At 36.7% G+C, this 27,757-nt stretch overlaps 1 protein-coding gene across 1 annotated transcript; it reads right to left on the bottom strand.

The window, feature by feature from the left end:
• Positions 1-4,132: 4,132 nt before the first annotated feature.
• MTNR1A (melatonin receptor 1A) lies at positions 4,133-27,287 on the bottom strand (the record flags this gene model as incomplete). Its single annotated transcript, XM_081333222.1, is given in 3 exon segments — positions 4,133-4,273; positions 4,277-5,001; positions 26,865-27,287. Coding segments are annotated over 3 exon segments (1,047 nt in total). The 5' UTR covers positions 27,046-27,287.
• Positions 27,288-27,757: the final 470 nt, after the last annotated feature.

Raw genomic sequence — 27,757 nt, 5'->3', positions numbered from 1 at the left:
AACCATCTCTTTAAGTATGAAGGATATGAATTTGGTCAATTTGTTTTCAAAAATTACATAGGATGATTTTTCCCCTCCCATATCTAATTCTTTAAATGTGGACTTTATCATGAAGGTTTTGAGAATTTGGACCAATCTATTTGTTCATTTGAGTAAAAAAAAGAAACAATTTAATCATATTGCCTAATGGTTGAAGTTGCTGCTGTTATTCCCAGACAGATGCCTAGGTAGACAAATAAGAATCTAGAGCAGACATGTCAAACTTGCGATGTCACGTGATGTCACACAACATATCAGGAGAGTTTTGCCATTGCCAGCAATGGGGTGGGCGCGGCTTCCACATGATGCATTTGGCCTGTGGGCTGGCAGTTTGACAACCCTGATCTAATGAGATGATGGATATTTAATATGTTACTGTTTAATAATAACAGATTCATTGCTGGCAAATAAATATTTACAATCCCAGTAAATTTTTTACTTATTCATGAATATGTCTGTTACTACATTGCTTTCAGCATTATTTACATATTCAAAATAGTAGCATCTTATGGGGATCTTTATACTACAACTAGGATGAAAATTTATATTTTCATGGCTTATGGAAAATTCTTTGTTCAAGCTCTGTGGTAATCACTTTTTACCAGCTACAATTTCCATTCTGAATTAGAAAAGAGTTTTTAATTCTGTGTGTTTCCTGTGTTGAGCTGCAGTTTGATAGCAATTTAATTCTTATTTTAGATACTTTCAGATAGGGCAGTTTTGTGCTACTCATTCATCTACATAACATTCAATATATATTCCAGTATGGCTTTATTCAAATTACATTTTTGCCAATTGTTAACACACTATTTCCCGAATTATTTTTAATTTAAAATAAAATAAATTTATGCCAAGGAGAAAGTTTCTTAGATAAGTGATGTGTTTTAGATAAGTGATGTGATTGGTATCACAAGATACTGGTCTCAGTATAATTCATGCAGAAGGCAATCATTTGTCTAACAAGTTATTTTCTGATTTGTTCACACAGCTGCAGTCTGTGATTTGTGACTGTTGTTTTAAGGATTATTATTCTTTCTGACTTGCCAGTATTTATCTTGTTACTGAATTCCTAGTTTTACAGGATCTGCTAAATTGTAACCTCTCACAATAAGCTAATTATCTGTTTCAAACTTCCTACTTCTTCAGATGACTAATTCACTCTATCCGACAAATGGCTTGGTTTAGAAAAAGTTTTCTTCCAGACTATAAAACCTACAGAATTCTGAGATGAAAATTACATTTTAGTGTCAAATTATTATGAATCTCCTTTTTTCTCCTCTTTTCATCTGGAATCTGCTTCTTCTAGAATCAATACTTTGGGCTTAATCCATAGCATGTTCCCCTTTTTATTGTCCCTAATTGTATACAAGCAGAGGAAGACATTTCTTTCATCTCTAGCACAGTTGAATTAAAACAACATCCATTGCTGCTCTTGAAAGGGGTTATTCAGCACTTGTTACAAAATTCTATCCAGCATGACTGGAGAAGCATAATTTCCTAGCCTGCATAACTATCATGGCCAGTTTCATCTATTACGTTATAATGGTGCATTTCACCACAGTTTACCATCTACCAAGCAATGGATCGACACATGCCAAGTCACTTTTATTTTGCAAGACTTTGACAGTGATTGCTGAAAGCCAACTGTACTTTGTTTTATACCATGGAAATTTCTCACATGGAAGTGAGAAACATGAAAACTCTAAGGTCATCTAAAACAAGCCTTTCAGGATGTCAAAATCCCTAAAAATTAAAAAAATTAAAATACCCAAATCTTGTGAGCAAGCTAAATCCCTCTGTGATATCTCTTATTAGCTTCAGGGATATACCAGAGTGCTAAATAGGTATAGATATTTCCAGCCCTAAAGAGAACCTGGGGAAAATAATTTTGTAATTGCCTTTCTCTGACTTCATCTCTCTCCTGTTTTGATTTTGTACTAGTAATAATACCTTTCCATTTTTATTTTACACAGTGATGACACCTTTTGGATTTTTAATTTTTTTCCTCATCAGTTCTTACAACTAGCCAATCTGCATCATAATAGTACTGAATTACTGATCACTTAGTCAAATTTGCAGGTGTCACAACACAAATAATTTTAAACAGAAGAGTTTTACTTGGAATAATAATAATCTGATGCTCATTTATTCCAATGTTCTGCAGGTTAATCAGATGGTTATAACAAGCTGATATTACTACCTGGTTGCCTGTGTTCCTTAAAGTATCTATGGAGAATATGGAGTATTCATGGAATATGGAATGTTCAGGGACATATGATATTTATGTAGTCTTTATTAATGGGTTAATCTACTTTTATTTCAAGGGTTATTCCGAGAAAACAAATTATTTTCTTAACAACTTGTTTTATTATGTCTCTTTCTAATATGTAAAAGCATGTATAATGATTCTTGGCTACTGCTAATTCAATAGATTTTCACATGATTGTGGAAAACCAGTATTATTAAGATGATTTTAAAGAATATTATAGACAAATTATGACTGCCAATTAAAATTAGTTCATGTTCTTATTTCAAAATTATTTATTAGAAAAAATATTTCTGATTCATATGCATTTTGTTTCTACAAAGCCTTGGACACAAATGTTTATTCTGGATTATCAGATTATTGGATATTACAATTTTTCATTATACTTTAAAGGGAACAATTTATAAATTTACAATGTAATGGATCTTATAATTTTACTAAAATTGATTCTATGAAAATGGAATTTCTTCTTGAAAAATGATTATCTTCTATTTTTAAAATAGTAACAGTTACACTTAATCATGAACTCATTTTAGAAGATTTCATTTGATTAATCATATTCCTAAATTTAAAGTTATTTTCCTAAAAAACTACAGAACTAAAAATCTTATTATATAAATCAGTATATAATAGTCATTAAAATTACTGCTATAGTTAGTTAACCACTAATGTACTGTAATTGTATTAAGAAACTTTATAATTAATACCATAAATTAATCTTAAAACACCAACTCTTTATGTGCTATTAATTTTAACAAAATTAAATCAATGTATAAATTAAGGAATAATGCTTGTTTTTTATGTGCCAATACTTTATTATATTTCCATAACTTTAATAAAATATTTTATTATCCAGAATAAAATGGACATATGATTGCATCTTTAAGTTAGGGATATCCTGCTTGAGGACACCCTGCCCCTTCAGAGCATAAAGAAAAAAATTATTTCCTTGCACTTTCCAGCTCTTTCAAGACCTCATCCATGTCTGATGTCTGAAAAAGCAAGAAGTTTGTCTTAGGCAGATCAAAGGATGATTAATATCAAAAGCTTTTCTGGTTCTCAGATGTGCCTCCAAATTATTGGGGACAGAAATAGATTTGGAGCCATATAATTATAATATACTTTTAGTTGAGGCAAAGACGCAGCCCAATGTCACAATCTCATTTTTATTTCCAGATGCAATTCTTCATACAGAGGCTTCCATGGAGAAACTGTGTGTACTGACAGAAACTCTTCTATGGATAGCAAGCAATGGAAGAGGCTGCTGAATGTTGGGAGAGGCTGTGATAAGCATAGGAAATCAAAGTAATGAGCTGATTAGTTTTAATCCATCTTTTGGGCTAATCTAAATTACACAAGTAATTTACAGTGATTTATTTTATAATTCTGTAATAACCCAAAGCTACAATTCTATACCTTCATGTACCCATTATAAGTCTTTATGAATTCAATGATTTTACATTAGAGAAAACTAATGTAGGTGTGCAATGTACATTTGTGGTGTCACTGGATTACTGAAAATTATCTAATCATTGTCAGATGTAACTTACATATTGCTTTCTTAACTATTGTCAATGGTTTTCAAGTATCTTTGTTGAGATCATGCCTGCTGTGTGTAACATCATACATAATGTGATAATAGAATATGTAATTATTAGCTTGGTTCCAAAATGTTATACATATAATTTTATCTAAATTCATACAGCATATACATGTAAGGATCCATGTATTGTACAGAAATTGAAGAACAGGGCTAATACTTGAATTTAATACTTGGGTATCATGTAACATAATATTTAGTAACTGTTAGTAACTAGATCTCTCTTTTCATACTGAGCCAACCCTCACTAAATTGTCTTGTGTGAGCAGGGGTGAAGCCTTGCTTTTTATCCTGTCTGGAGCATCATTGGAACTATCCTGGAAGAAAACTTTTCTTGTACAAATTGTCCTAAGTATTCGTTTATATTCTCATCGGAAATTCTGATTTAGAAGTCCATAAATTATAGCATTAAGGCAACTATTGAAGTATGCCATGTAGTAGCTAGAAACAAACAACCACTCTGGAATCTTGGAAATTATAGTTTCCGGACTGATAGCCACCGCAAGGCCGATGAAATTTAATGGAGCCCAGCAGACTGCAAACAGTACAAAGACTACAAACATGGTGATAAAGTTCCTGAAGCCGTGTGGCTTTAGTTTAGGTTTGTAGTCAGGTTTAACTCTTCTCCGTACCTGGATAACGAGGATCCATATTCTCAGGTAACAGAATGTTACTATGGTTATTGGAAGCATGAAATGAAAAAAGACCACTGCTATGGTGTATGTGGACCTCACTGACTGGGAGAAAGTACATGAATAAATCCTAGCATCATACTGAAGAGATCCAACAAAAAAGTTCGGCACAATGGCGACAAAAGTCAAAGTCCAGATTAGAATGACATAGCAGACAGAATTCTTTTCACTGTACAACTTGTTGTATTTGAGGCTATGGCAGATGTAGCAATATCGATTAATAGCAATGCCTGTAATGTTGAAAACAGAGCCAATCACACTCAGGCCCATAATAAATCCACTGAGTTGGCAGTGTATATATCCAAGGTTCCAGCCATTATGAAAGACAGATGTCAAGACCAGAGGATATGGGTAGATAGCTACGATCAGATCAGCGATAGCTAAGTTGACCACAAAAACATTTCCTGAAAAATAAACATAATATATTAGTTAATAACTGATAGCATTTTTTAAACACAAAGTTACATACAGTACAAGCTGAGTTGAAGATCAAACTGTATGTGATATGTGCATGTATACATTCATTTCTCCCATGATAAATTTAAGATATGAATTCAACCCATTAGAGCCATAGTTTTGATCATAAAAAATGTTTGGTACAGCAACAGTCTAAAAATGGTAGACACTCTAGGTCAGGGCTTTTCAACCGGTAGTACGCATACCACATGTGGTACATTAGCACATGGCAGGTGGTACACAGCCCTGCCCAGCCAAGTGTAGAGGGGGAGAGAATGAGCCAGCATAGGCAAGGACTTACTGTGAAAAGTCCTCCGGAGCTGCAGAGTGGCTGGGGCAAGGGAAAGGCCCCAGGCTCACTTTCAGCTCACGTCCCCCATGAGAAAGGAGGAGGAGGGAGTGGAGACAGGAGAGGCTATAAACAGAGGCAGTTTGGGTGGGAGAAGGAGAGAGAAAAAAAAGAAGCAGCCTTTGGGAGGAGGTGGAGTCAGCTCTAGCTGTACCAAAGGGAAAGAAGGAGGAGGAGGGTGGGGGGAGAGGAGAGGAGTTCAAGCAGGCCAGCCATGAGCCGATCTACAACTTTTGTGACAGCCACCTGTGCTGGCAGCAGCAAATAGGCAAGAAATGCAGCAAGGGAGGGGTCGCCCTCCATGAGGAATGAAGAAAGGCAGCAATGAAGAAAGGCAGCATCAGCTGGAGGTGAGGCACGGAGGGAGGCAGATGGAGAGTGGAAGGATTCTTATGTGCTTTTGTGACTTTGAAGTTCTGGGATTTGTGCAATGTGGGCTTTGTGTTCTTAAGGAGTGTTTGGCAATTTCTATTTGGCTGATGGCCGATGTCTTGTGTTAGCTTCTATTGCTCTGCTATTGTTAGCTGTAAGTTTTGCTGCAAGGGATTTCGAAATATTTTTCTCCTGAATGGATTTTGCCTGTAGCATTCCTTTACGTATGAATGGAGCCATTTGGGGAGGCTGCCTTAGCTGGCAGCCAGTACTTATTTACATTTTTTTTCTTCCTTAGGTGCTGGCTGTGCTCCTTAACTTTCCTTTCTAGCCAGTAGCTAATTCTTAAAGGGGAATGTGCCTTTTTAAGCTGGTTCCCTCAGTAGCTTGTCTTTTTTTGTCTCTTGAGGCTTTTCCTTGTTTGATGAATATATGGAAGAGGGAAAATATGGGAGGGGTTTTTCAAATTCTTTCTTCAGAAGGAGATGGGAATGAGAAAAAGGGAGGCAGGGAGGTAGGGAAGGAAGTCCCGCCTTAGAACTTGGCCACCAGCAGCCCTGCTATTGACTTTGCTTGTCAAAAGATTGCAAAAGGGGATCACATGACCCTGGGACATTGTGACCATCATAAGTATGAATCAGTTGCCAAGCATCCAAATATAAATCACATGACCCTGGGCAAGCTGTAATGCTCATAAGTGTGAAAAATAGTCATAAGTCATTTCAGTGCAATTGCAACTTTGAACAGGGTTTTTTTTTGTCATTAAGTTTTTGACACCTCGCTACGTGGTACTTGAATATTGCCATATCCTAAAGGTGGTACAATTGGTGAAAAAGTTGAAATGCCCTGCTCTAGATGATTAATGCAAGTAAGACACTATTGGTTGATTATTTGAGGGCACTATAAAGACTATGTAAGATTGTTATTCTTACTTAAAAACATTGCTTTCTATAGATCAGGGTTTCATTATATTTCATTCAGTAGAAGTTGTTAGAAAAATATTCCCAAATCTGCCTCTACATATATACATAAATTAAAAATAACTCAGCTTTTTCATGAAAATAAACTTGTGAAAACTATCTAGTTGGATACCACCATAACAATTTTTGATGCTGAAATATCCAGTCACACAGAAAGTATTTGTGAGAAATCCAAGACAAAAAATTTTTTAAAAAAAAAATTGTATAGAAAAGTCTTCAGATTCCTTAAAAAGGAAACCTTATACTGGGATAAATTATAAAATCTATATCTTGAAAATTTACTAAACGAAGATAAACATAAAGGTAAATTACATAAATTATTTTGAAAATTAAAGTTAATTAGCATACATTAGAGGAAATATGTTTATATAATGAAAACTGTAAATGAAATTACATTTTTTTAACCCAATGGATAAAAATTCACCACTGCTAAAATAGACAGGAACCTACTTGGTCACATGTATTGACAGCTATTTGATCTCTCTTAATATATAAAGAAAATAATATAGGTAGATATTCAGGATTACAAAACTATTAACATAGTCTCATTCTGCTTTAATTATCCTAGTTCAATTTGGATAAATGGATCTCCAATCTTTAGAGCACATAATGATTGACTGAAAATAAAAACATTCTAGCAACTCCCAGGAATATTACATTCTTTTCACAATTCTTACATCTCCCTCAAATGTGAAATGCTTGCCTATATAATCCAGATTCTATATATAAACCTATGCTAAGCATATGTATAAAAATTCATGTGCTTATTAAATGGTAATTCATAAAGGCTGTCGGGATTTAGTTCTAATAGTGCAGGTGGCTATATAAAAGGATGTGAATGGCTTTAAACTCAGTGTTCATTTCAGCAGAAAGCACGCGTACTTCAACATATCTGTCCATCTAAAAATAGGCCATATATTTTATATTATTAGTAATTTTCACATAGGTCTATTTTATTATCTTAGCAATTGACTCTATTTAGGAGACACAAACAAGCTTTGTTAATCAAACAACTGATCCAGATAGGCATTTAAGAACCAGGAACCCTACAAATGTGTTCTGTAAAGAACCCCATTCCCATTCTATTGATGGTTTTGTATGTAATCCAAGGTATTATGATTTGTGATTGTGTTATAATCAGTGTTCATGATTATAAAGGGATTGCATTATAGCGATGTATGATTTCAGTTATATTCAGAACAATCTCTTGAGTAATTATTAGTAAGATCTGTGTTACTGCAAATAAAGCAGGTCACAGAAAGTAGAGCATTACAGACTGTGTACAACCATAGTCAAATTGCAATGGCTATTAAACCACATTAAAGAGTTGCTTATGGTTATTATTTCCTTATTCCATAAATACTGTTTGGAGCAGTAATTTTGCACCTTTCAGAAATTTTGAAGAAGTATGTCCAGGATGTAGGAAAAACTGTTTCACAAAATATTACTGTCTGTTCTTATTAAAGGAAATCTTGGCTATCTTGTACAAAATGAATTGGCTTACTCTGAACTAAGCTCATATTGATAAATTCCTGAACACTCTTTGCAAAGGTATCTCTTTGAAACAGTCCACATTTAGTTTAAGTCATGCTTATCTTTGTTAATTTAACAAAATGAATGCCAATCTGCCTTTAGTGAACTGTTGAACAAGGATTCACTCTCAAAACCAACTTTCCTAAGGAACTGCAAGACTTTACAGTGTTATAATTTGGACACTTGGAGGGATAAGAATCTTGTGGTTCTATCAAGGCTCTCGTCTTAACATGGCAGGTTGAAATTGAATCTTGAACAGAATAATTAGTCAATATAATCTGTAACGTTCTCAAGCATTTAGCACTTTACGATTGCAAACTATACCCTCAACAATAAGAGTAGATATGACAAATTCTTGTTATATAAAAAAATCTGTCTTTGTAGTAATACTCAGAATTAGGATGTAGTTTTATATTTCCATTTATAAGTGCCCATTACATTTATCAGTCTGCAAGAAGTATATTGGGAAAAAAAGAGGTATCTGCTAAGTTATTTCAGACACAGGAAAGGTACACTTTATCTGATTTTACTGATGGCATGTGAAACCCATTTATGCTAGAAGTACAAAAGGTTTGCTTAGATTGTACACAAAGTAAATGACAGTAGGTTTGTACCAGTGTTGAATCAAAGTTTCCTGTTTGAATTGTATTTTAAATTGTGTAATATTAATAGATATAATGATTATGGATGCATGTGTTTAATACATTATTAATATGTATATGTATCACATATTAATATGTATTAATACATGTATAATATATTATTGTATATATTAAAATACTTTTAAAACTTCTATAGTTGAATATAAACTCTGTTCTATTAGAGAAATTAATCTTCAATCTCTTTGAAAATTTCCTCTGAAATTTCTATACTCTCTCTGACATTAATTCAATAATTTTCTCTTATTTTTTTAATAAAGGTAACTTTGAATAATTCATTACAGGATTTCTACAGCAGAGAAAACATTGGCTATTTAAAAGAGCTGTCTAACTGAAGAATACCACTAAACTATTATGAGAACATGTATTAACTGAATTGAATGAGGAACTACAGTTTCAGATTGAAGAAATAAATAAATTAAAATCACAAACATTATAATATGCTTCCAGTCTCCTTGGAACTTTTGCTCCTGGCATTTAAACTTACAACACTCTGTTAACACCTTGGTATTTTGCTAAAGGACTTACAAATAATTCATTGCTGTATAAAATATAGAAGGATTTAGGGGGCTGGAGGCTAAAACATATAGGGAACGGTTCCTGGAATTGGGTATGTGTAGTTTAATGAAGAGAAGAGTGAGGGGTGACATGATAGCAGTGTTCCAATATCTCAGGGGCTGCCACAAAGAAGAGGGAGTCAAGCTATTCTCCAAAGCACCTGAAAGCAGGACAAGAAGCAATGGATGGAAACTAGTCAAGGAGAGAAGCAACCTAGAACTAAGGAGAAACTTCCTGACAGTTAGAACAATTAACCAGTGGAACAGCCTGCCTCCAGAGGTGGTGAATGCTCCAACACTGGAGGTTTTTAAGAAGAGACTGGACAGCCATTTGCCTGAAATGGTATAAGGTTTCCTGCCTGAGCAGGGGGTTGGACTGGATGACCTCCAAGGTCCCTTCCAACTTATTATTATTATTATTATTATTATTATTATTATTATTATTATTATTATTATTATTATTATTATTGTCTCTTGCTCCTGATACAACAAATAAGCACAAAAATATTTACAAGAAAGATATATGAGAAACTTTAAATACAGTCTTACTAGAAAGAAGATGTAGGAATTTGCATAAGATACTAAATACATGATGTTGTCAAGGGAACCTCATCTTGAATTGTAGGACTTTTATTCCCTTTAGAGTTAGGGAATGAAGATGAATGTGACAAAAACTTCTTTTTTTGTCTGAGAATTCTTGTTTTTAACTAAAAGAATGGTCATGGAAAACAATCTTTCCCCCAGAGTTAATGTGAGGTGACCTTTCTTTTTCCATCTTTAAACTTCCTTGTGCACATTCATTATGTATGTAGTGATCTGGATGCAAAAATCCATCCCTTTAGCAGAAAACATTTAGAGAGAAATTAATTCTTTGGCATTCAAACAAAAGAGGAATGTTTTCCAATATTAACTTATTTTTATTTATTTTAATACATAAATAAATTATTTTTAAAAAAAAATAGTTTTATTACCTGATAAAAATGAAATAAATGAAGTAACCTACATCAAACTTCAGCATTAAAAAGGCAGAAAATACATCTGGACATGATGTTCAACACAATATATTTTTAACTTTCACTGATTAACATCCTTCTTACTGTAACTCCTGTTGATTTTATCTGGCCAGTTACACATACTTAGAATTATAGAAGTGGAAGAGTTCTTAAAGGTCCATTGAATCCAGTATGTATTTGCCACAAGGAATCTAAAACTTGAAAACCTACTTAAACGTCTCTGAATATATACTGAGTACTGAATAAATGATTGTTAATAAATTGTTGACTCATTTACTCATCATGACCTCTGAGGCAGCAGAAAACAAAAAATGTTACATACTTATTGAAGTCAACAACACTAACATTTTAGCCAAGCTATAGAGGTCACAAAGAATTCCTGTTACTATTACTAATTCTTAAATCAAGTCAAAATTTATATTTTCTACAATTTCTTAATTAAGCAAAAGTACAAAGAATTTTCAATTTAAATTTCAATTACATAGAAGCCAAGGGAAACTTTGTACACTTTAAATACAATATGATAGGAATGAATCAGACTAATAGTTTAAACATATAACATCAAATATAAAGTCATTAACATATGTGAGGCCACTGGGGAATATTATTCTTTATTCATCATCAGTGAAAACCGATGATGCTCAATTGTATATTGCCACCTTAGGCCAAGTCAAAGATACTATGGAAATCCTTACCCTGTTCTGGAAGCAATAATGGATAGTTGTATAAATATTAATGCTAAATATTACTTAATTTAGACATAATTCCAGAGTTAGATATGGAAGGGATTCTCCTCCACACCCATCCCAGTTGAGCAGCTTTGCAACTTGGAAATCTTTTTGGATCAAGAAATAATGCTAGGAAAGCAGGGAAGTTGTGAGTGGTGTGCTACTGTCACATGCTATACATTGGTCTACACTGCAAAACATCTTGGAAACTGCAGTTGATTAAGATGTGGTAGGCAGGATGTGAATGGAACACCACTGATAATTCCCTATCATTATTACCAATGGGTTTGCAGAACAAATGTATGACATAATTTTGACCTACAAAACTTTATAGAATTTGGCTTCTCCAAACAGAAACTGCCTGGCCATGTGTGCATAGAAGGAGTAGATGCTCAGGACATGGGCCCAGCGATGGTGCTTCTGTGCCCTGAATGTCACTGGCCTCATTCCCTAGGAGTTTCCGGTACCCTTTTAGCCTTTCACAAGGCAATTGAAGACCTGGCTGTTCCCAGGTAAAATATTTGAAACATATTGATTGTAAACACTGTAAGCCAGACATGTCAAACACAAGGCTTGGGGGCCGGATGCGGCCCGCGAAGTGGTTTCATGTGGCCCGCGAAGCCATCCTGGAAACAGTAAGGAAACAGCTCCCTCTGTCTTGGCCCCAGCCCAGGCTGGCTGGGAGCCAATGTACAATTTTGTGGTGGTCATCTATGCTGAAATACATTCAGTCTTAGCTCCATCTGGAAACAGTGAGGGCCGGCCCATGCTGCGTCGGCCCTGCCCTGTGGGCGCACGCTGGGGAGATATCACCATTTGTGAAGAATGAAGAAATGCACCATCACCTGGAAGTGGCCAGCAGATGGCCCTGCCTACTTCGGGCAGGCTAGGGGCTGGGCAGTGTTGTGCTTCTCTTCAGATTCATGCCACCTGGCTCAGCTTCTTGGCACTGTGAGGAGAATGCTCCACTGTCTGCCAAAACTGGGCAGGCTGGGCAGCATTACACAGGTAACATCGGCTCTCACGCTGCTCATGGCAACTCCTCCCACAGAGCCCACCAAGCCGGATATGTGAAGTAGGCGAGGGCCATGTGCTGGCCACTTCCAGGCGATGGTGCAATTCTTCATTCCTCACAAAGGATGACACTTCCCCAGCTGTGTTTCTTGCCTGTTTTTCTCCCTCCCTCATCTCAAATATTTTCCCACCATTCTGTTCTTAGGAAGGAAGGAAGGAAGGAGAGGGAGGGTCTGAGGGAAGTCCTACCTTAGTCCTGCCCTGCTGCCCTTTCAGCATCCCCTTGCCCCCTCCTCCTGGCCTATCCTGGGGGGGTCTCCCATCCTATTGCTAAGGAAGCTTTGGATACAAAGCCAGGTCTCCTCACATGGAGAGGAAGTGGGCCTCCCTCTTGATTTTGCCCTCCTACCCATCATGAGCAACCTAGCTAAGGAGCGCAAGCACAGCAGCAGCAACCTTGAGGAGGAGGTAAATGCAGCTGGGCACCCCCTTGGGGAAGTGGGGCTGGGCTTAGTGCTGTGGGTGCTTGAGGGCTGGGCTGGGCATTTGACCTCCGCGCCACTGTCCAGCCCCCTCCCCATATGGCCTGAGAGGAACAGTGAGGCTCCTCCAGGGGACCATGCCTTGGCACTTCCCCGGTCCCATCTCCTTCTGCCAGAGATCCTCAGATCTGTCCCACTCCTGCCCAGGCCCCCATAGGCACCCTTGACACGAATGATGTAGAGCTGGCCACGCCCACACAGTAGGCCATATGCACTCCAGCCATGCCCACCCAGTAGGCCACACCCATCCTAGCCACACCCACCCAGGCCCCCGAGGGCAACCACAATGCTGATGCGGCCCTCAATGAAATTGAGTTTGACACCCCTGCTGTAAGCCATCCTCAGAGAGGCATATGCACTAAATGTAATAGAAATTGATAAAGAAGCAATTAAATCTGATTTTAAATGTCTCTCATAATTTGCAGTTTGATTGTGAACATCCACATATATCAACCGTGTAATATTAAAAGAATTGCAATGTTAAACTGTAACCTGCAGAATAACCTTCACTATTTCATCTGTTTGAGATTCCATGCTTTGAATGCAAAACTACTTCATAAGAACTAGTATCTTTCTGTTGTATTTCTGGCAAGTGTCCATAGTTAGATAAGTGCCCTCAAACAATGATCCCATGATGTTTTTCTTTTCTTCATTTCTACTTTTAGAAATGAAGATGCAATTATTAAAGATATTCATATGCTACACTTCTGAAGGAGGAAGAAAGCCTGTCAAGGCAATTTATAAGTAATATAAATAATGATAAAAATGCACAATAAAAGGTATGACATTGATGCTTTAATTTTAGTTTTCTATATACCAAGATAATTTTTCATAACCAGTCATTTAATACCAACATTTAATTGCTTCATCACAATTCCTCACATTACTTTTTTACTGACTTGATTCAAAAAGTGGGCTAATAAATGTTTATTTGATATTTCAGTTAATGCTGAATTAATTCATCATTTCCAGGACCAATGGAATGTTCAGAGAATATTAATAGTGCAGTCCTCTAGATATTCAAACAATTAAGCTTTGAACAATACTTTTCCCTGCCGGGAACAATCTATAATCTTCAAAAATCTGTAACCTGAATGAAGCCCAAGCAGCATATACTGTAACATTCTTTATTTAAAAATCTCCAATATATCAAAGAGAATTCTCCAAAGCACCTGAAGGCAAGCCAAGAAGCAACAAATTTGTAACAAAACTTTTCCTTTTCTAACACTTTTACTACTCATTTCTTAAATTTTAAATATAATTCTTATTAAGAAGGAAAGGACTGAGGCAAACAACTAATAATTTCATAGATTCACACTCAGAAGCCATCTGATGGAGAAATCATTTGAGGAAATTATCCAGTAATTCTGTAAGTTTTCTCTCTCTTTCTAATCACACTTTACAATGTCGGTATATGAAGCAAGCTGCTTTACACTGAAAAATAATTGCCTCATGAGGGCAGAAATGGAAATGAGTGTGGTGATTTGACTTACTGTCAACTAATCATATTTGATAAGAAGCCATATATTCAATAATATGGGTTTTATTTATAACAAGGCAAAAAAGTCTACCTTAAGGTACTATAATTCAATTAAAAAACTTGAAGTAGAATTTTATCTTTTGATTAATTTAATTTTAAGGTGAAGGAGTAACAGAATGAAAATAAAATTTAAAACGCAGAAATCCTCACCCAAATGACCCAAAATGTATACTATAGCAACATATATTTTCAATGAAACAGGCCTCTTTCCTGTTTCAGTTGGGGCAGATAAAGGCACTTTCAAGTTTTATTTATTTATTTATCAGTGTAAGCATCCTATTTTTGTGGGGTTGGAAAGAGGCTATTTTTTGAAAACCTACACCCCTAAACTAGTGGTTTTGCCACTGAATTGCAATATCCTACAGTGGAACTTCTTTAACAACTTTAAGATTAGCATAATGAAATCTGCAAATCTGGCTTCCTGTTCCTAATTTGTGGGATCAGTGGGGAAATTGTTCATTTTCCAGTTGTGATTGGGGAAGCCTGGAAAAGTATCAGGACACCCAATATTCCATAGATGTGAAGCTGGGGTTGAGTTAGCTAGAAGTTTGTGATAAACATGTACAGTTTCTGTACATGTAGTAATAAATATAAACAGCTCATTACAATATACCAGAGCCACAGTACATAAAACCCTCCCCTGAAAAAAAAGAAAGAATTTGGACTAAAAATTAAATGAAGACTCATTCTTAGGGATATATATTTCCCAGTTGTTAAATAAGCAAAATAATAATAAAAATGTCAAGGCAAATATCATTCTTCCACCAACAGTGGAAAACAGAAGTCACAGGTTCTTTTAGTGTTTTGCTTAGAATTATTTTTGAGCAAATTTGCTAAAAATTGATACCCTTAAATTCTGCTTACAAAGACAATTGTCAAAAAACAATTTACAGCACCACTGGTAGTTTTGCCAAACTTTCCCTACAAAAAAGTGCTTAAGTAGCATGACAAATGTTCTAATAGTGAAAACATATGTATTTCAACCCAAAATACATGTACCTCAGTATTTGCGTTTTCCTAAAGTTGAAATTTCTTATTAAGAAATAAGAGAAATATACAGACTCTTAAAGTATTAGTTTGGCAGGTCATTTCAAAAATATGTAATTCAGGATGCTTATCCTTTTTTCCAATGATTATTTAGCTCACTAGTTGTGATCAGCATTACTATTTGTGGGTGACTGGGAGAAGGGAGTCAGAAAGAAAGGGCTCCATAATATAAATAAATATCCTATTGCATCCAGCTCTCAGATCTCAATTTCAAAAATTGATGGAAAACCTTTTTCTAAATTCAATAGTTTTCAGACATGGGAGCTCTACTACTTCAAAATTCCCAGTCAGCAGGGCTTGACTGGTCACACCGGAAATGACAATCTCAAAAAATACAGAAGGCCATGTAGGCTAGGAAGGTTTGATAAAAATAAGGAAGCATATAAATGTCAGGAAATAGTACTTTAATATTCAGTAGGTTTTGTAACTGTTGAACACCTCCCAGAGTCACTTTCCATGAGATGGTCAGCCATATGAATTTGTTTCATAAAGCAAATAAACGACTATGATACAAATTTCACAAAGAATGGCAAAAACATTTTTGAAGTTTTTTATTCTCCGCCTGCAGAGAAATTTAAGATGCAATTCTATGCACATCTACAGACATGTGAGTCCCATTTAAATGAAAGGGGACTTATTTCCTTGTAAACAGATGTAGGAATTGCAGTCTAAGTCTAACTCCCACCCCCTCCATATATGCAATTTGCTTACCCTTCACGCTACCTGATGTAAGGCAATTCTGAAATACAAATGTTCACTTTCTTCTCATGAGTTCCTGAGTTTGCATGTAAGTAGCTGGTCTTCTAAAAGTGAAAATGTCCTTCTGATGGTTCAGATGTCTCCTCCATTTTTGCTCCAAAAGACATCTGCAATAATGACAAGGACTTTTTTACTTCAAAGTTCAAGGCAACAATCGATGTATTTTTTATTACATTGGAAGCAATAAAAAATTTGAAATCTACTTCAGTTCAAAAATACAATGAGGGTGAAAGTGACAATTTGATTTTCTGAAGTAGATTAAAATCTAGTATCTGGCGTTTCATGTTTTAACAAATATTTATGTAAAAAAGGGCCCTTCATTAATTAATTAAACTGCTGTTCAAATTTCATATTTGCTTCAGAAAAAAAATCAGTTCTGCAAATGCTAGTCAGCAGGATCTGTCTATAATTCCAAATATAGACCTCAATTTTCTTATTAGGTTTTAAACGGTTGATTAGAATTACCTTAAAGCCAAGCCCTGCAATCAGCAGAATTATATGATGCAGCCCCTATTTACACTACAGATGGTAGAGTGATGTTTGAAGCAAACATATATGAAAGCATTTAAAAAGGAGACATATCACTTAAGTTCTAAAATGGTATCCATCAATGACTGTTTACCATATGTTCCTACTAACTGTAGTATTCACTTCAGGGCTGTACAAAAACAGTTAAAAGGTAAACTTCACAAGACATCCAGAGACAACTGGAATAGTTTTCAATGTATTCACCTAAACCTTGAAAAAAATGTGGCTACTTTAATAATTCAGAGAGCAACACTTTGTTATGCTCCCATGTATCATGAAGCACCTCCTTTGAATCTTTTGTGTACTCCCGGTATGTTTTGACTCATGTTCCCATTCCTACTATTTATGAAGACTTGATACAGATGTTATGCTTATTCTTTGACAGTTATCATTCACAAATTAAAGATTGGCCTTAACCTCTCCAGGGACTATTCTCCCCCCCCCCCAATCCTCAGCTTTAACTATGGTTAAATCGTATCTGATATAAACTTTCAAATGAAGTTGGGAGTAGTTTTGGAAAGTAATACATGCATTAAAGTTAATCAGGATTTTGGATTGATACAAATCCAGTTCTAAACTATGCCCTAAGAGCATCTGTGAAAAGAGAAAATTTGCACAAGGGGGAACATAGAATGAAGGCTACTGGTAAGCTTGTAAGCCGCCCTGAGTCTTCGGAGAAGGGCGGGATATAAATGGAATTAAAATAAATAAATAAATAAAAGATCAGAAGTGAATGTTTCCAAGGCTGCTGTCTGATTATGAAAGACTCATGGTTTTATTTATATTTACTTCAGTAAAGTTTGCATAACAATGATTTTCTATAACTTATAAAGAGATATACAGTTCACTCATTCATTCTCAACATTATTAAATTTGATTAACAATCTTCTTCTTTGGTTAAGAACAGTTTGAGTTTGGAAATATTTCCCATATAGGACAGATGTCCTGGGAATACCAGTTCCCAACTTTGAATTCTACCTTATCCAGATTGTCCTTATAATAATAAGATAAATTAAAAGAAGCTGTAATTAGTGACTCTGAATATTTATATTTCAATGATGAATTGTGCCTTGAAAGTTAAAAAATGAGATTTGGAGAAGAGACTAATGCTGTTTTATATTTATAGCAAATATTTACAGAAGGAATGGAACAGACTGCTCTGAATAATAATTCAATCACACTTCCATATTTAAGATTTTTAATTTTTTCCCCTGTTTCTATATTTGGGCTAAGAACTAATTATTATTTTCCTGAATATCAGTTTATTTGTTAAAAAAATAAAAATAATAATTGCAATATAATTGGAGAAAAATCTGGATTAAAAAAAACAGTTTAGAAACCAAATAATAATATTTGTCTTAGTATATTGTGCCAGTTGAATTAAGCAATCAGATAGCTGTCAATCTGTGTCAGAAGAAGTGTCAATAAAAGAATGGATATTACAATGGAAAGCAATAGCATTCACCTCATCAAATACCATTAAATACATTCTGTTTCATCCAGTGCTTTTTTGAAAAAAAAAAGATGCTGGAACTCACACACGTCATACAACCCGCCTTGCCTACCCTACAAGGTTCCATCCAAAAAAGGTGCCAGAACTCTGTTCTGGGTGTTCTATGACAAAAAAAGCCCTGGTTTCATCAAAGGTTGATGATTTTGTATATGCCTATGACTAATTTGCTAAAAAAATAAAATGGGATTGCAATTAGTTAATTCCTTTGCTTTATGCGCCTTCTTTTTATAAGAAACTCCTTGTAGAAATATCTAAATATGCTACACTTCAGATTGGTTGTAGTTGAACTCTTGGAATTCTATATTAGCTAGATCAATTGAAAATTATGGAAATGGAATTCCAACTGAAAAGCTGGAACTTAGAGTTGCCCTAAATGTTTTGGAAAGGGAATATGCTTATTCAAATGCTAATTGTTTTTCATATTTAGACGACAAGCTTTAATTTCAAAGAATAGCTGTATGTGATATGCTGCTAACATCACGAAAAACCGACTTTGTTATCCAGCATGGCTAATGCATCATGCCACACACAGACCCCATCCCGCTCTTATTTCTGTGAGTCCAGGAAGTCAGTGCTGAGAGACCTATCAAATCCTAAATCAGTCACAACATACTGCTAGACTGTTCAGCTTGCTCAATATAAGTATAGACTTAGCCTAATTACTATTCAATTTTTGCAAAACTAACAAACAAAATCTTCATAATTATTAAACTCTTAGCTTTATCTCTGACTATAAATTACAAAATGCCAAATAAAGTGCAATAAGGACATAATTAGCACATGTGGAATCCTGTATGGCACCGCTGAATGGCAAAATATTTGAAATAACTACATCTGCATCCCCTTATATAGAAAAACCAAAGGTAGCCATATAAGACTCTATCACTGATAGTTATTTCTTTGCCTCCTCAGACAACCAGCTCACAGCTATATTGTATGGCATCTTGTATCATAAACAGTACTCAAACACATGCAGATCACATTACATGCAGCATTAGCCCATAATTTTTGATAAATATACAACTGTCTACTTCCCTGTATAGGCAGCAATTTCTGTTCAGAAAAATAAGTACATGCTCATTTGCCACACATTACTATATAATATGCTATTTGCAGAAATAATTTGTACACAATAGTAACTTTTGGCATAAGTTGTCTTACAGTGAAATACCTGTAATTTTCTTGCTTACTAAAGGCATTGTGTCCATTTTGCAAGTAAAGGGGGAGAAAGGAAGTTCATGTCATTGCAGAAATGAAGATTGGCTATCCAAGAAGGGTCAGTTTCAAGAGTTAATTTGATCTCAGGATAATAATCAAATAGGTTGGCAGGTTAACCAAAACCTTTCATCAACAGAAAAGTTGTGTAAGAAAAATTGGCATCATTTTGTAACTTCAAAACTATGACATAGATGTGTTAGTAAATGTCCAGTCCTTTTTTTTTTTGTTAAAAAAAAACTTTATTAAATTTCACCAAGACTTAAATTCAGGAAAACAGAAAAACTAAAAAAGAATAGAAAAAAGAAAGTCATAAAGAAAAAAGATTAGGATCACAAAAGAGAAAAAGGAAGAAAAATTGAAAAGGAGTAACTTCCATATTGATACAAATATATAACACTGTAACATTTTATTTTAAGATTAACAATAATACCCAGTATTTCTATAACCATAAATTTCTATCAGTCAAATTCCAAACTTCGTTTTTTTCTTTCATTTTAAGTAAAAAACCCAGATGTGGTTTCCAGGTAAAAACAAAGCTAGTATTTTCTTTAATCAAAACAGTTAATTTTGCCATTTCCGCCAACTCTGTTAATCTCATCATCCATTCTTCCATGGTGGGAATATGTAAGTTCTTCCATTTCGGTGTTTACAGAAGTCTTGCTGCTATTATCATATAAAAGCAAAGTCCCATTTTAAAGCTATTTTTCCTCAAAGAAAAATCTCTGGTTTTAGATGTACATTTATTCCAAGAATTATCTGAATTAAAGTTCATATCTGACCCTATTATTTCTTAGCTTTCTTACATATCTCCAATGATGATAAAAATACCTTGTTAAGGAATTTGTTGTGCAGAGGTCTCCTTGTGCTACCAAAGAGTTGCACAGACAAGGAAGGGTACTGAGAGCAGTAAGAGTCACACACAGGAGTACACTGAGTTGTAAAAGCAAAAAGTATTTTACTTTGAGGTGGTGTAAAAACAAAAATGCACAGTCAAAAATAAACAGTCCAGGTCATAAACAATAGCAACAGTCCAAAGAGTAATCCAAACTACAAAGTCTTCTTACCGGTCCAGAGGTCAATACACAGTTCAGGTTTACAACAGTAGTAAACCAACAGCAGAGCAAAAACAGTAATAGTAGAGATCAGTGAATTCAGAGAGAGAGAGAAGCTACGTTCCTAGCTTCCTCTTATGGCCATGAGAACATTGGCCAATTAACTTCTTAAAGTCATAACATTATGGTTAATATATTTTCAACCCAACATTGTAGGCTAACACCATATGCCTAACATACCTTCAGATTGATTACATTTCCAACATATATTTGACACATTCTTACACATCTTTGACAATTTTTTCTGGTGTTAAATACCAACAACACATCATCTTATAAGAATTGTCTTTCAAGATATAATTTAATGTAAATTTCAGTCCTTTAATCCACAAAGTTTTCTCTTGATCAAGCATTAGATCATACTCTAAAATTTTTACCCATTTAGATAAATCTTTGTTATATTAATCTTCCATATTCATTTTTAATAATAGTTTGTATACCTTAGCAATAACATGCTTGTCATTAGTACATAAATCTAATTCAAAATCAGTTTTCTCATTTGTAAAACCAAAATGAGTCTTTAAATCTTTCTATTAACTGAACATAAGCAAACTATAGATAAGTATGACCCTCCATTTCAAATTCTTTTCCTGTTTTCAGTTTAGGTTCACTTTCAGAAGTCAGTAGGTCTGTGTAGGTCAATCAATTTTGTAAGTATTTCTAAAAAAAAGCTTACTGGGGTAACAACCATGGAGAAATTTGGGAATCTTATTTTATACCTATTCTAATCCTTCAGTATGAAAGAATTGGGGTTTTCATGAGCTGTACTCCATAATCATCACAATTATGACAAATCACGACTTGAACTATCTTGCTTTGCATGTAATGAGTCTATCTCATATATTAGTTTCCCCTTTTAAGTTTCATTACTGAAATAAATGAACTTTTGCACGATATTCTAATTTTTCGAGTTTCACCTGTACTTTCTTGAACAACATTCTTAGGAGATCTCTGAGAGATATCTGTCTTTTGATTTGAGTTCCGCAACTCAAGTTGCAAAAGTTATGATTGCTGTGAAGAGAGAATGAATTGTGGCCTTCTCTATATAGTGCATAGCCATTTTTTTTTGCTTTCTCCCACCCACCCACTTTCTTCCCAAAAAGCTAAAAGAAATCCAGATATCCAAATTGCCATTTTCTTCAGCCATTTGGTAACATGATGGAAAGAATGAAGAAACAGATTGATTTCCTCAAGGTATCACTTCCAACTGGCCTTAATCAGTAACTTTTCCTTGAAGAGAGAAAAAAAGGTGATCTTCACTGATTTACATTTTCTTTAAGAGGCATCTTTATTCATCTTCTGATCTATGTCAGATTTCCATCATGTGGTGAAGTTTTTCATAGTGAAAAAGTCAGCAAATAACTGTGATAATTACCCAGGTTCCATGTACTTATTCTGTAGAGTTATAGCTTCTTCATAAATAATACATTACAAATAAAAAGTATGTGCACGTGTGCGTGCACATGCACATGCACACACATACACAAATGCAGAAATGTACTATATGTTTTTATTGTCTTAAATGCTTTAAATAACAATTAGAAACTTAAAAGAAAATCTTTTCTCACAAAACACACAGGACAAATAATACTATGCTATATATCCTGTATCCTCTGCACTTTTATCCTATCAGTGGAACACAGAATTCATGTTGCTTTGATGAGTCTCATTTAACAGTCTTCTCATGAATATAAAGTTACATGAGATATGTAATTGAATAACTAGATACTCCTGAATTCAGAATTTGTAACAGTTATAGCTAAATGTTACAGTTTAATTAATAACAATTATTTAAGATGAGTCAAGTTTGCTTTTTAAGTCTCTTCTCTCAACAGTTCATCAGCTGCAAATGCTTTAATAAAAGAATCTGGCATTGTTTTCCCAAAAAAGGGTAATGGAAAACTTAAACTGAAATTTAAGTGGAAAATCCTTAACCTAAATATCTTAGGTTAAGATATTTTAAAAAGTTGTAAAGAATGGATTTTAGCATATTGACATAGAATTGTGCTGCTCATTACAATGATAATTTCTTTATAAATACAAGACTTCCACATTTTACGCTGAATATAATGATTCTCTCAGTACACCCTTGAGCATAATAATGAAAAGATAATTAGAAAAGCAATACCTGAGATGAAGACAAATAAGCAGATAAATGTGACAGTGCTTATGAAATATGGTCAGAAGTTCTGAACATGGCATAAAACAGAGGTCACCAAACTTTTGGGCACCAGGGACCGGTTCCGTGGAGAAAAATTTTCCAAGGGCCGGAGAGTGTGTGGTTTTGTGTGCTGCCTGCATCCCACAGATGGCGCTTTGCTTGTTTGTATGGACCGGTTGCTGCCATGCCACAGCCCGGTACCAATCCATGGACCAGGGATTGGGGACCCCTGGCATAGAAGACTAAAGAAGTAGAACCTTATTTCTACCAAAATACCAGTTGTAGCCTAGTCATATCTCCCTTAGCCACAATTTCCCTAATGTTCGATAGATCTCAGCTGGTTTCATTCACAATACTTTAAAGCAGTGATTTTAACTTTTCTTCACCATGGACCCTCTTTAAATATCTTTTGTGGCCACAGATCACCAAGACGTAACTCAAGATTTAAATCATAACATTTCTTCAAGCCTTCACAGACCCCTCCCTTGGACAACATTGTGCTCCGCAAGGGTCCACTGACCACAGGTTGAAAACCACTGCTCTAAAGCATTTTCTATTATTTTAGCCACAGTAATGTCACACATTGTGTATGTCTATAAATAAGCTTGTGATAGTGATATTCTGAATTACTGAGATCTACCCTTAAAAACTTGGCATATATGCCTGAGAACAGTAAACTCTGAAAAGAAGTCTTTATGTTTTTGGAATTTTATTATGAAAAACTATAGAAAATGGTCTCTTCTATTCCAAATAAGTTACTCTTAGGTTGATTAGAATTTTCTTCATCTGGTCTACCTGTTCCAAACAACAGACACTTTCTAAGATTATAAGCACTGGCTACTCCCAACTATGTTATCTTGAATAGTTTAACTCATTGCTGTATTGCCCCAAGCTCTGCAGCTATCTCTGACCATGCTATCAAATTTCAGTAGCAATTTTATGCCATTTCTGGATAGAAAATGAAAGAGAATGGTTGTGTGTGCTGCACCAATAGAGTATTAACATAAAAAAATGAAATATATTACATCTATCCCTGAACAAAACCTATAAAAACAAGGAATCCTTATGTGTTGTCCAGTCTTACACACTTTGGAACATCATGTCATTACATCATTCGCACAATCCAAAAATATTTAGTGTGATTTTGACTATAAATATTCTGACTCTCCACTCCTCTTCAAGCTGAAAATACCAAGCACGGAACTATAATGTTCCTTTAAAACAAACTTTTTTATAGTTGATGTGGAAAAAGATGGATTTAATGGATTCAGAATGCCTCTCAGCTGATGAACTTAAAGAGGCTAGTGATTTATTTTTGAGCTCAGCAATGCAGGTAAATACAGAAACTAAATTATTCACTAATTCTGTAAACAATACACTTTAATATACTATATTTAATAAGTTATTCCAATCTTATGCTCAGAAAATACTATTTTATGGAGAAAATATTGGAGTACAACAAATACTACCTTGAACTCTTGGAGGAAAGTAAGATTATAAACCTAATATATACAATAAACTTGCCTTAGGAAGGAAATAGTTTCACATAGGAAAACAATATACAGCTCTCATTCAAACAATTGTACATTCTACCACTCCAAGTTGTTATGGTTATATATGTAATTCCTGCTTAACAATGGTAATTGGGACTGGAAGTTTGGTCCCTAAGCAACGTGGTCTTAAAGCACTTGTGTCCCATGACTGCATAGCTTAGTGATGGCACTCCTGGCAATCCATGTTGTTATTGGTAAGTGAAACTTGTGGATCATTAAGTCACCACCTCCTTGTGACAGTTCCCAACAAGTAAAGTCAATGGAGAAGTGAGGAAGAAGTTGCAAGTCCCAGATGGGACCAGGTGAATGCTAACCAATTTGCTTGTATGCATATAGTATATACCAGTGGTGGCGAACCTATGGCACGTGTACCACAGGGGTGCACTCAGAGCTCTCTCTGTGGGCACGCACACACAGAGGCCCCAGCCCCGCCTCCCCCCATGGCCCCATCCTCACCAGCAGCCCCCTGGAGGAGAGTCGCCCCCAGGCGCAGCCCGTGCAAAGCAGTGCAGCCAAGGACATGGCAGTGGCAGCGGGGACAAGATTCCACCCTCGTGCCCCATTGCATGCAGATGATGCGGGGCATGGAAGAGGGCCTGGCCACCATGGTGCTGCTGGGCCACCTGGGCAATTGGCAGGCCATGGAGGTGGTGGGTGGCCCTTTGGGGGCAGGGTGGGGGGCAGAGCAAGGGTGGGTTTTGGTCACTCAGTCTCTAAAAGGTTTGCCATCACTGGTGTATACAATAGAATGCGCTTGTATTCATTTGCTCTGAGACAATCGGTTCCTATTGCCTTTTATTTTCACTATCAAAGTAAAACTTTGTTTCCACTTGGTCTGTCCTTCTGTCAGTACTGTAAAATATACATCTCCACTCCATGCAGAAATGTGTGTGTGTGTGTGTGTGTTTGTGTATGTGTAGAGGGGCCATGCAGAAAGGGCTGCAAGAGAGAGACAATGAAAATTCTATACTGCAAATGGAAATTCACTTTGTAACCCAACATGTTATTTAATATAGAGTTCCAAAATCTAAAGTCAGTGAGGTGGCCTCCCGCCCACAACAAACAAACATAATATTGTTTTCGGTACTCCCCACTAATAAAAAGAACAGTAGCAGCAAATACCTCAAAGAAAGGCTATATCCTTTTATTGCATTCTGGTTATGCAATAATTACCTTGTGGCAGTAAGGAGGTGATTTATTCTAAAAACTTCCACAAATTCTGGAAAACACTGCAATATGTTAGGTGCTCTTATAGACACCACAGGAAAAAGATGTGCTTCTCCAGAGTCACCTGTCAGATTTCATCTGTCCAGATTGTTAAAACACTGCGTAAGAACAACTAACATTCCATATGACAAAGCTGGCAAGACATTTCATTCAGAGCATCAACTAAAGATTGGAATTCTAGAAGGGGGTGTGGAAATACATTTGTCTGCTTTGCTGACACAATTCCCTGCACATGTTTTCTGTTCTCTGCACGTGTTTTCTGTTCCTTCAGCAAGCAAGATTTTTTTCTTAATGAAAGTTTAAAAGGGCCAGAGAGGTATGAGCGATTAGATTTAGAATACGTTGTGCACCAACTTAATAAAGCGAATAAGGAAAAAGACCTTGCTTTATTAGATAAAGCGTCAAAGAAGGCAGATTTTCTTAAGATATTCTCTTCTTTAAATACACCCCCACAAGAAGAAGTAAAACTTTGTTTAGCTGCCTGAGAATCTCCCAATGAATTAAATAGCCAGAGGAAAGGCCAAAGAATTGGTTAGCATTGAATTGGCTCCACCCCAAACAGGCAAGGAAGCAACATATTCACTTTGTACAAATAACCACTATTTCTTACCCTGGATTAAATAACATAGAGCGTGATTTAACTGACCATCTCTCTTTCCATTTATTCATCTAAGAGAGAATTTTATTCTCTCTCTCTCTTGCCTGACTGCATGACTCCAACTGGGACTGGATCTTACCAATTACACTGAGCATGGAGTTTTATATAACAGCCTAAAACCTGGTTTCTGCTAAAAAAATATCCTTGTTTACCCTCCCATCTCAAGGGGAGGGGAAAAAAAACCATTTCAGACCCTTGTTTTTTGTCACCCACTCTGAAGCTGATGCTTTGCATAGTACAGGGCTCGAGAATAACAGCAGGGCAACCTGCAAACCTTGGAAAACGTGAGCACTTAAAGTCCATAGAAGAAAACAGGGAGTTGGTTTACACGAGATGGGTTCATCCTATGGGAAGGTCATAGGAAGGGTGCCACTCCAAACTTCCGGGGAAGCCTAGCTTGAGCTACAGAACCTGCCTTGCAGCCGCCCGGCACAGTCCGGAGAAGAAAAAGCGGGCGGCTGGATGGAGCCTAGTTGTACAGGAGTGCTCGCCAGATTAAAGAGGGAGGGCTCTTGGGGAGGCAAGCGATCAAGCTTTCTGGGGGAGGGGGAGAAAAAAAACTATTGGGCCCCTCGCAGTCAGAAGAAACGCCTTTATGACTTGCAGGGGAATATTGTCCCGGGCCGGAGTGACCGTCGGTCCCCTCAACCCTCCCGATCTCCAATCCTCTCCCCGGAGTCCCGTCCGGAGCGCGGCTGGGTTGGTTTGCAACTTTCTTGCCACCCTCCTTCGGCTTCCCGTTTCTCACCAGCGTTCCTCAGCTTCTTGTTCCTATACACGGAAAGGATCACCAGCAAGTTGCCCAGCAGGTCCACCGCGATGGTGAAGATAAGGATCGCGGCCAAAGTGGAAGCCACCCAAGGGGGCCTGTCCAAGATGAGCTGGTCCTGCGGCCCTGAGCCATTCAGCCCGCTCCCATCGACTGGCATGCCGAGGAGACGAGGAGCCGCTCACCGGACGTCCATGACAGCGATGCAAACTTGGACAACGGAACTTCGCCCCTTTGCTCTTCCTTATGGGAGACGCTCGATGTGCACGGGGTGGGGTGGGAGGATAACGGCATTACTCCGTCTCCCCGTCCCTTGGCAGACGAGCCAACCAGTGGCTGCCCCTAGCGCCGGACGCCTCCCGTTGTCGTGCCCCCCATCTCGTTCCCTTACTCAGGCGTGGACGTTTCGCCGAAGTCTGCATGTGCCTCGTTGAGCTATTTGTATAGGAACCCCCCCCCCCGCCTCCTCGTTCCCCTTCGTCGCCCCGACGCTTGGCTGCTGCACTTGCGTCCAGCATCGACCCCTCAGCGCCTCTCCCCAAACGCACACAGACCCCCCCCCACCAGCCGCCACCGTTGTCTCCAGGTGACACTCCGCGTTGGCGTCTGGCCTCCCCTTCCCGAGGCACGTGCGCCGGGAGGGGATTCCAGCTGCCGTCCGAGTGGGCAGCGCCGGCACAGTCCCCCCCTGCGGCCCTCGCGGGAACAAGGACCGCCATTCACGGCGGAATTGTAAGCGGGAGGGTCTGTGCGGGCGCCAACGCGCGAGGTCCCATTCATTTTTACTCCCCCCCCCCCCCAGGCTTTCCCTCCATTCATTCCTTCGCTCGCTCATTCATGAGCCTACCGGGGTTCATTCATGATGTTGGCCG

Source organism: Vipera berus (assembly GCF_964194415.1).
Source record: "Vipera berus genome assembly, chromosome: 7".
In the NCBI taxonomy this organism is placed as follows: Eukaryota; Metazoa; Chordata; class Lepidosauria; order Squamata; family Viperidae; genus Vipera; species Vipera berus.
Note: the sequence above shows the minus strand (reverse complement) of the source record. Positions and strands in the feature narration are given on the sequence as shown.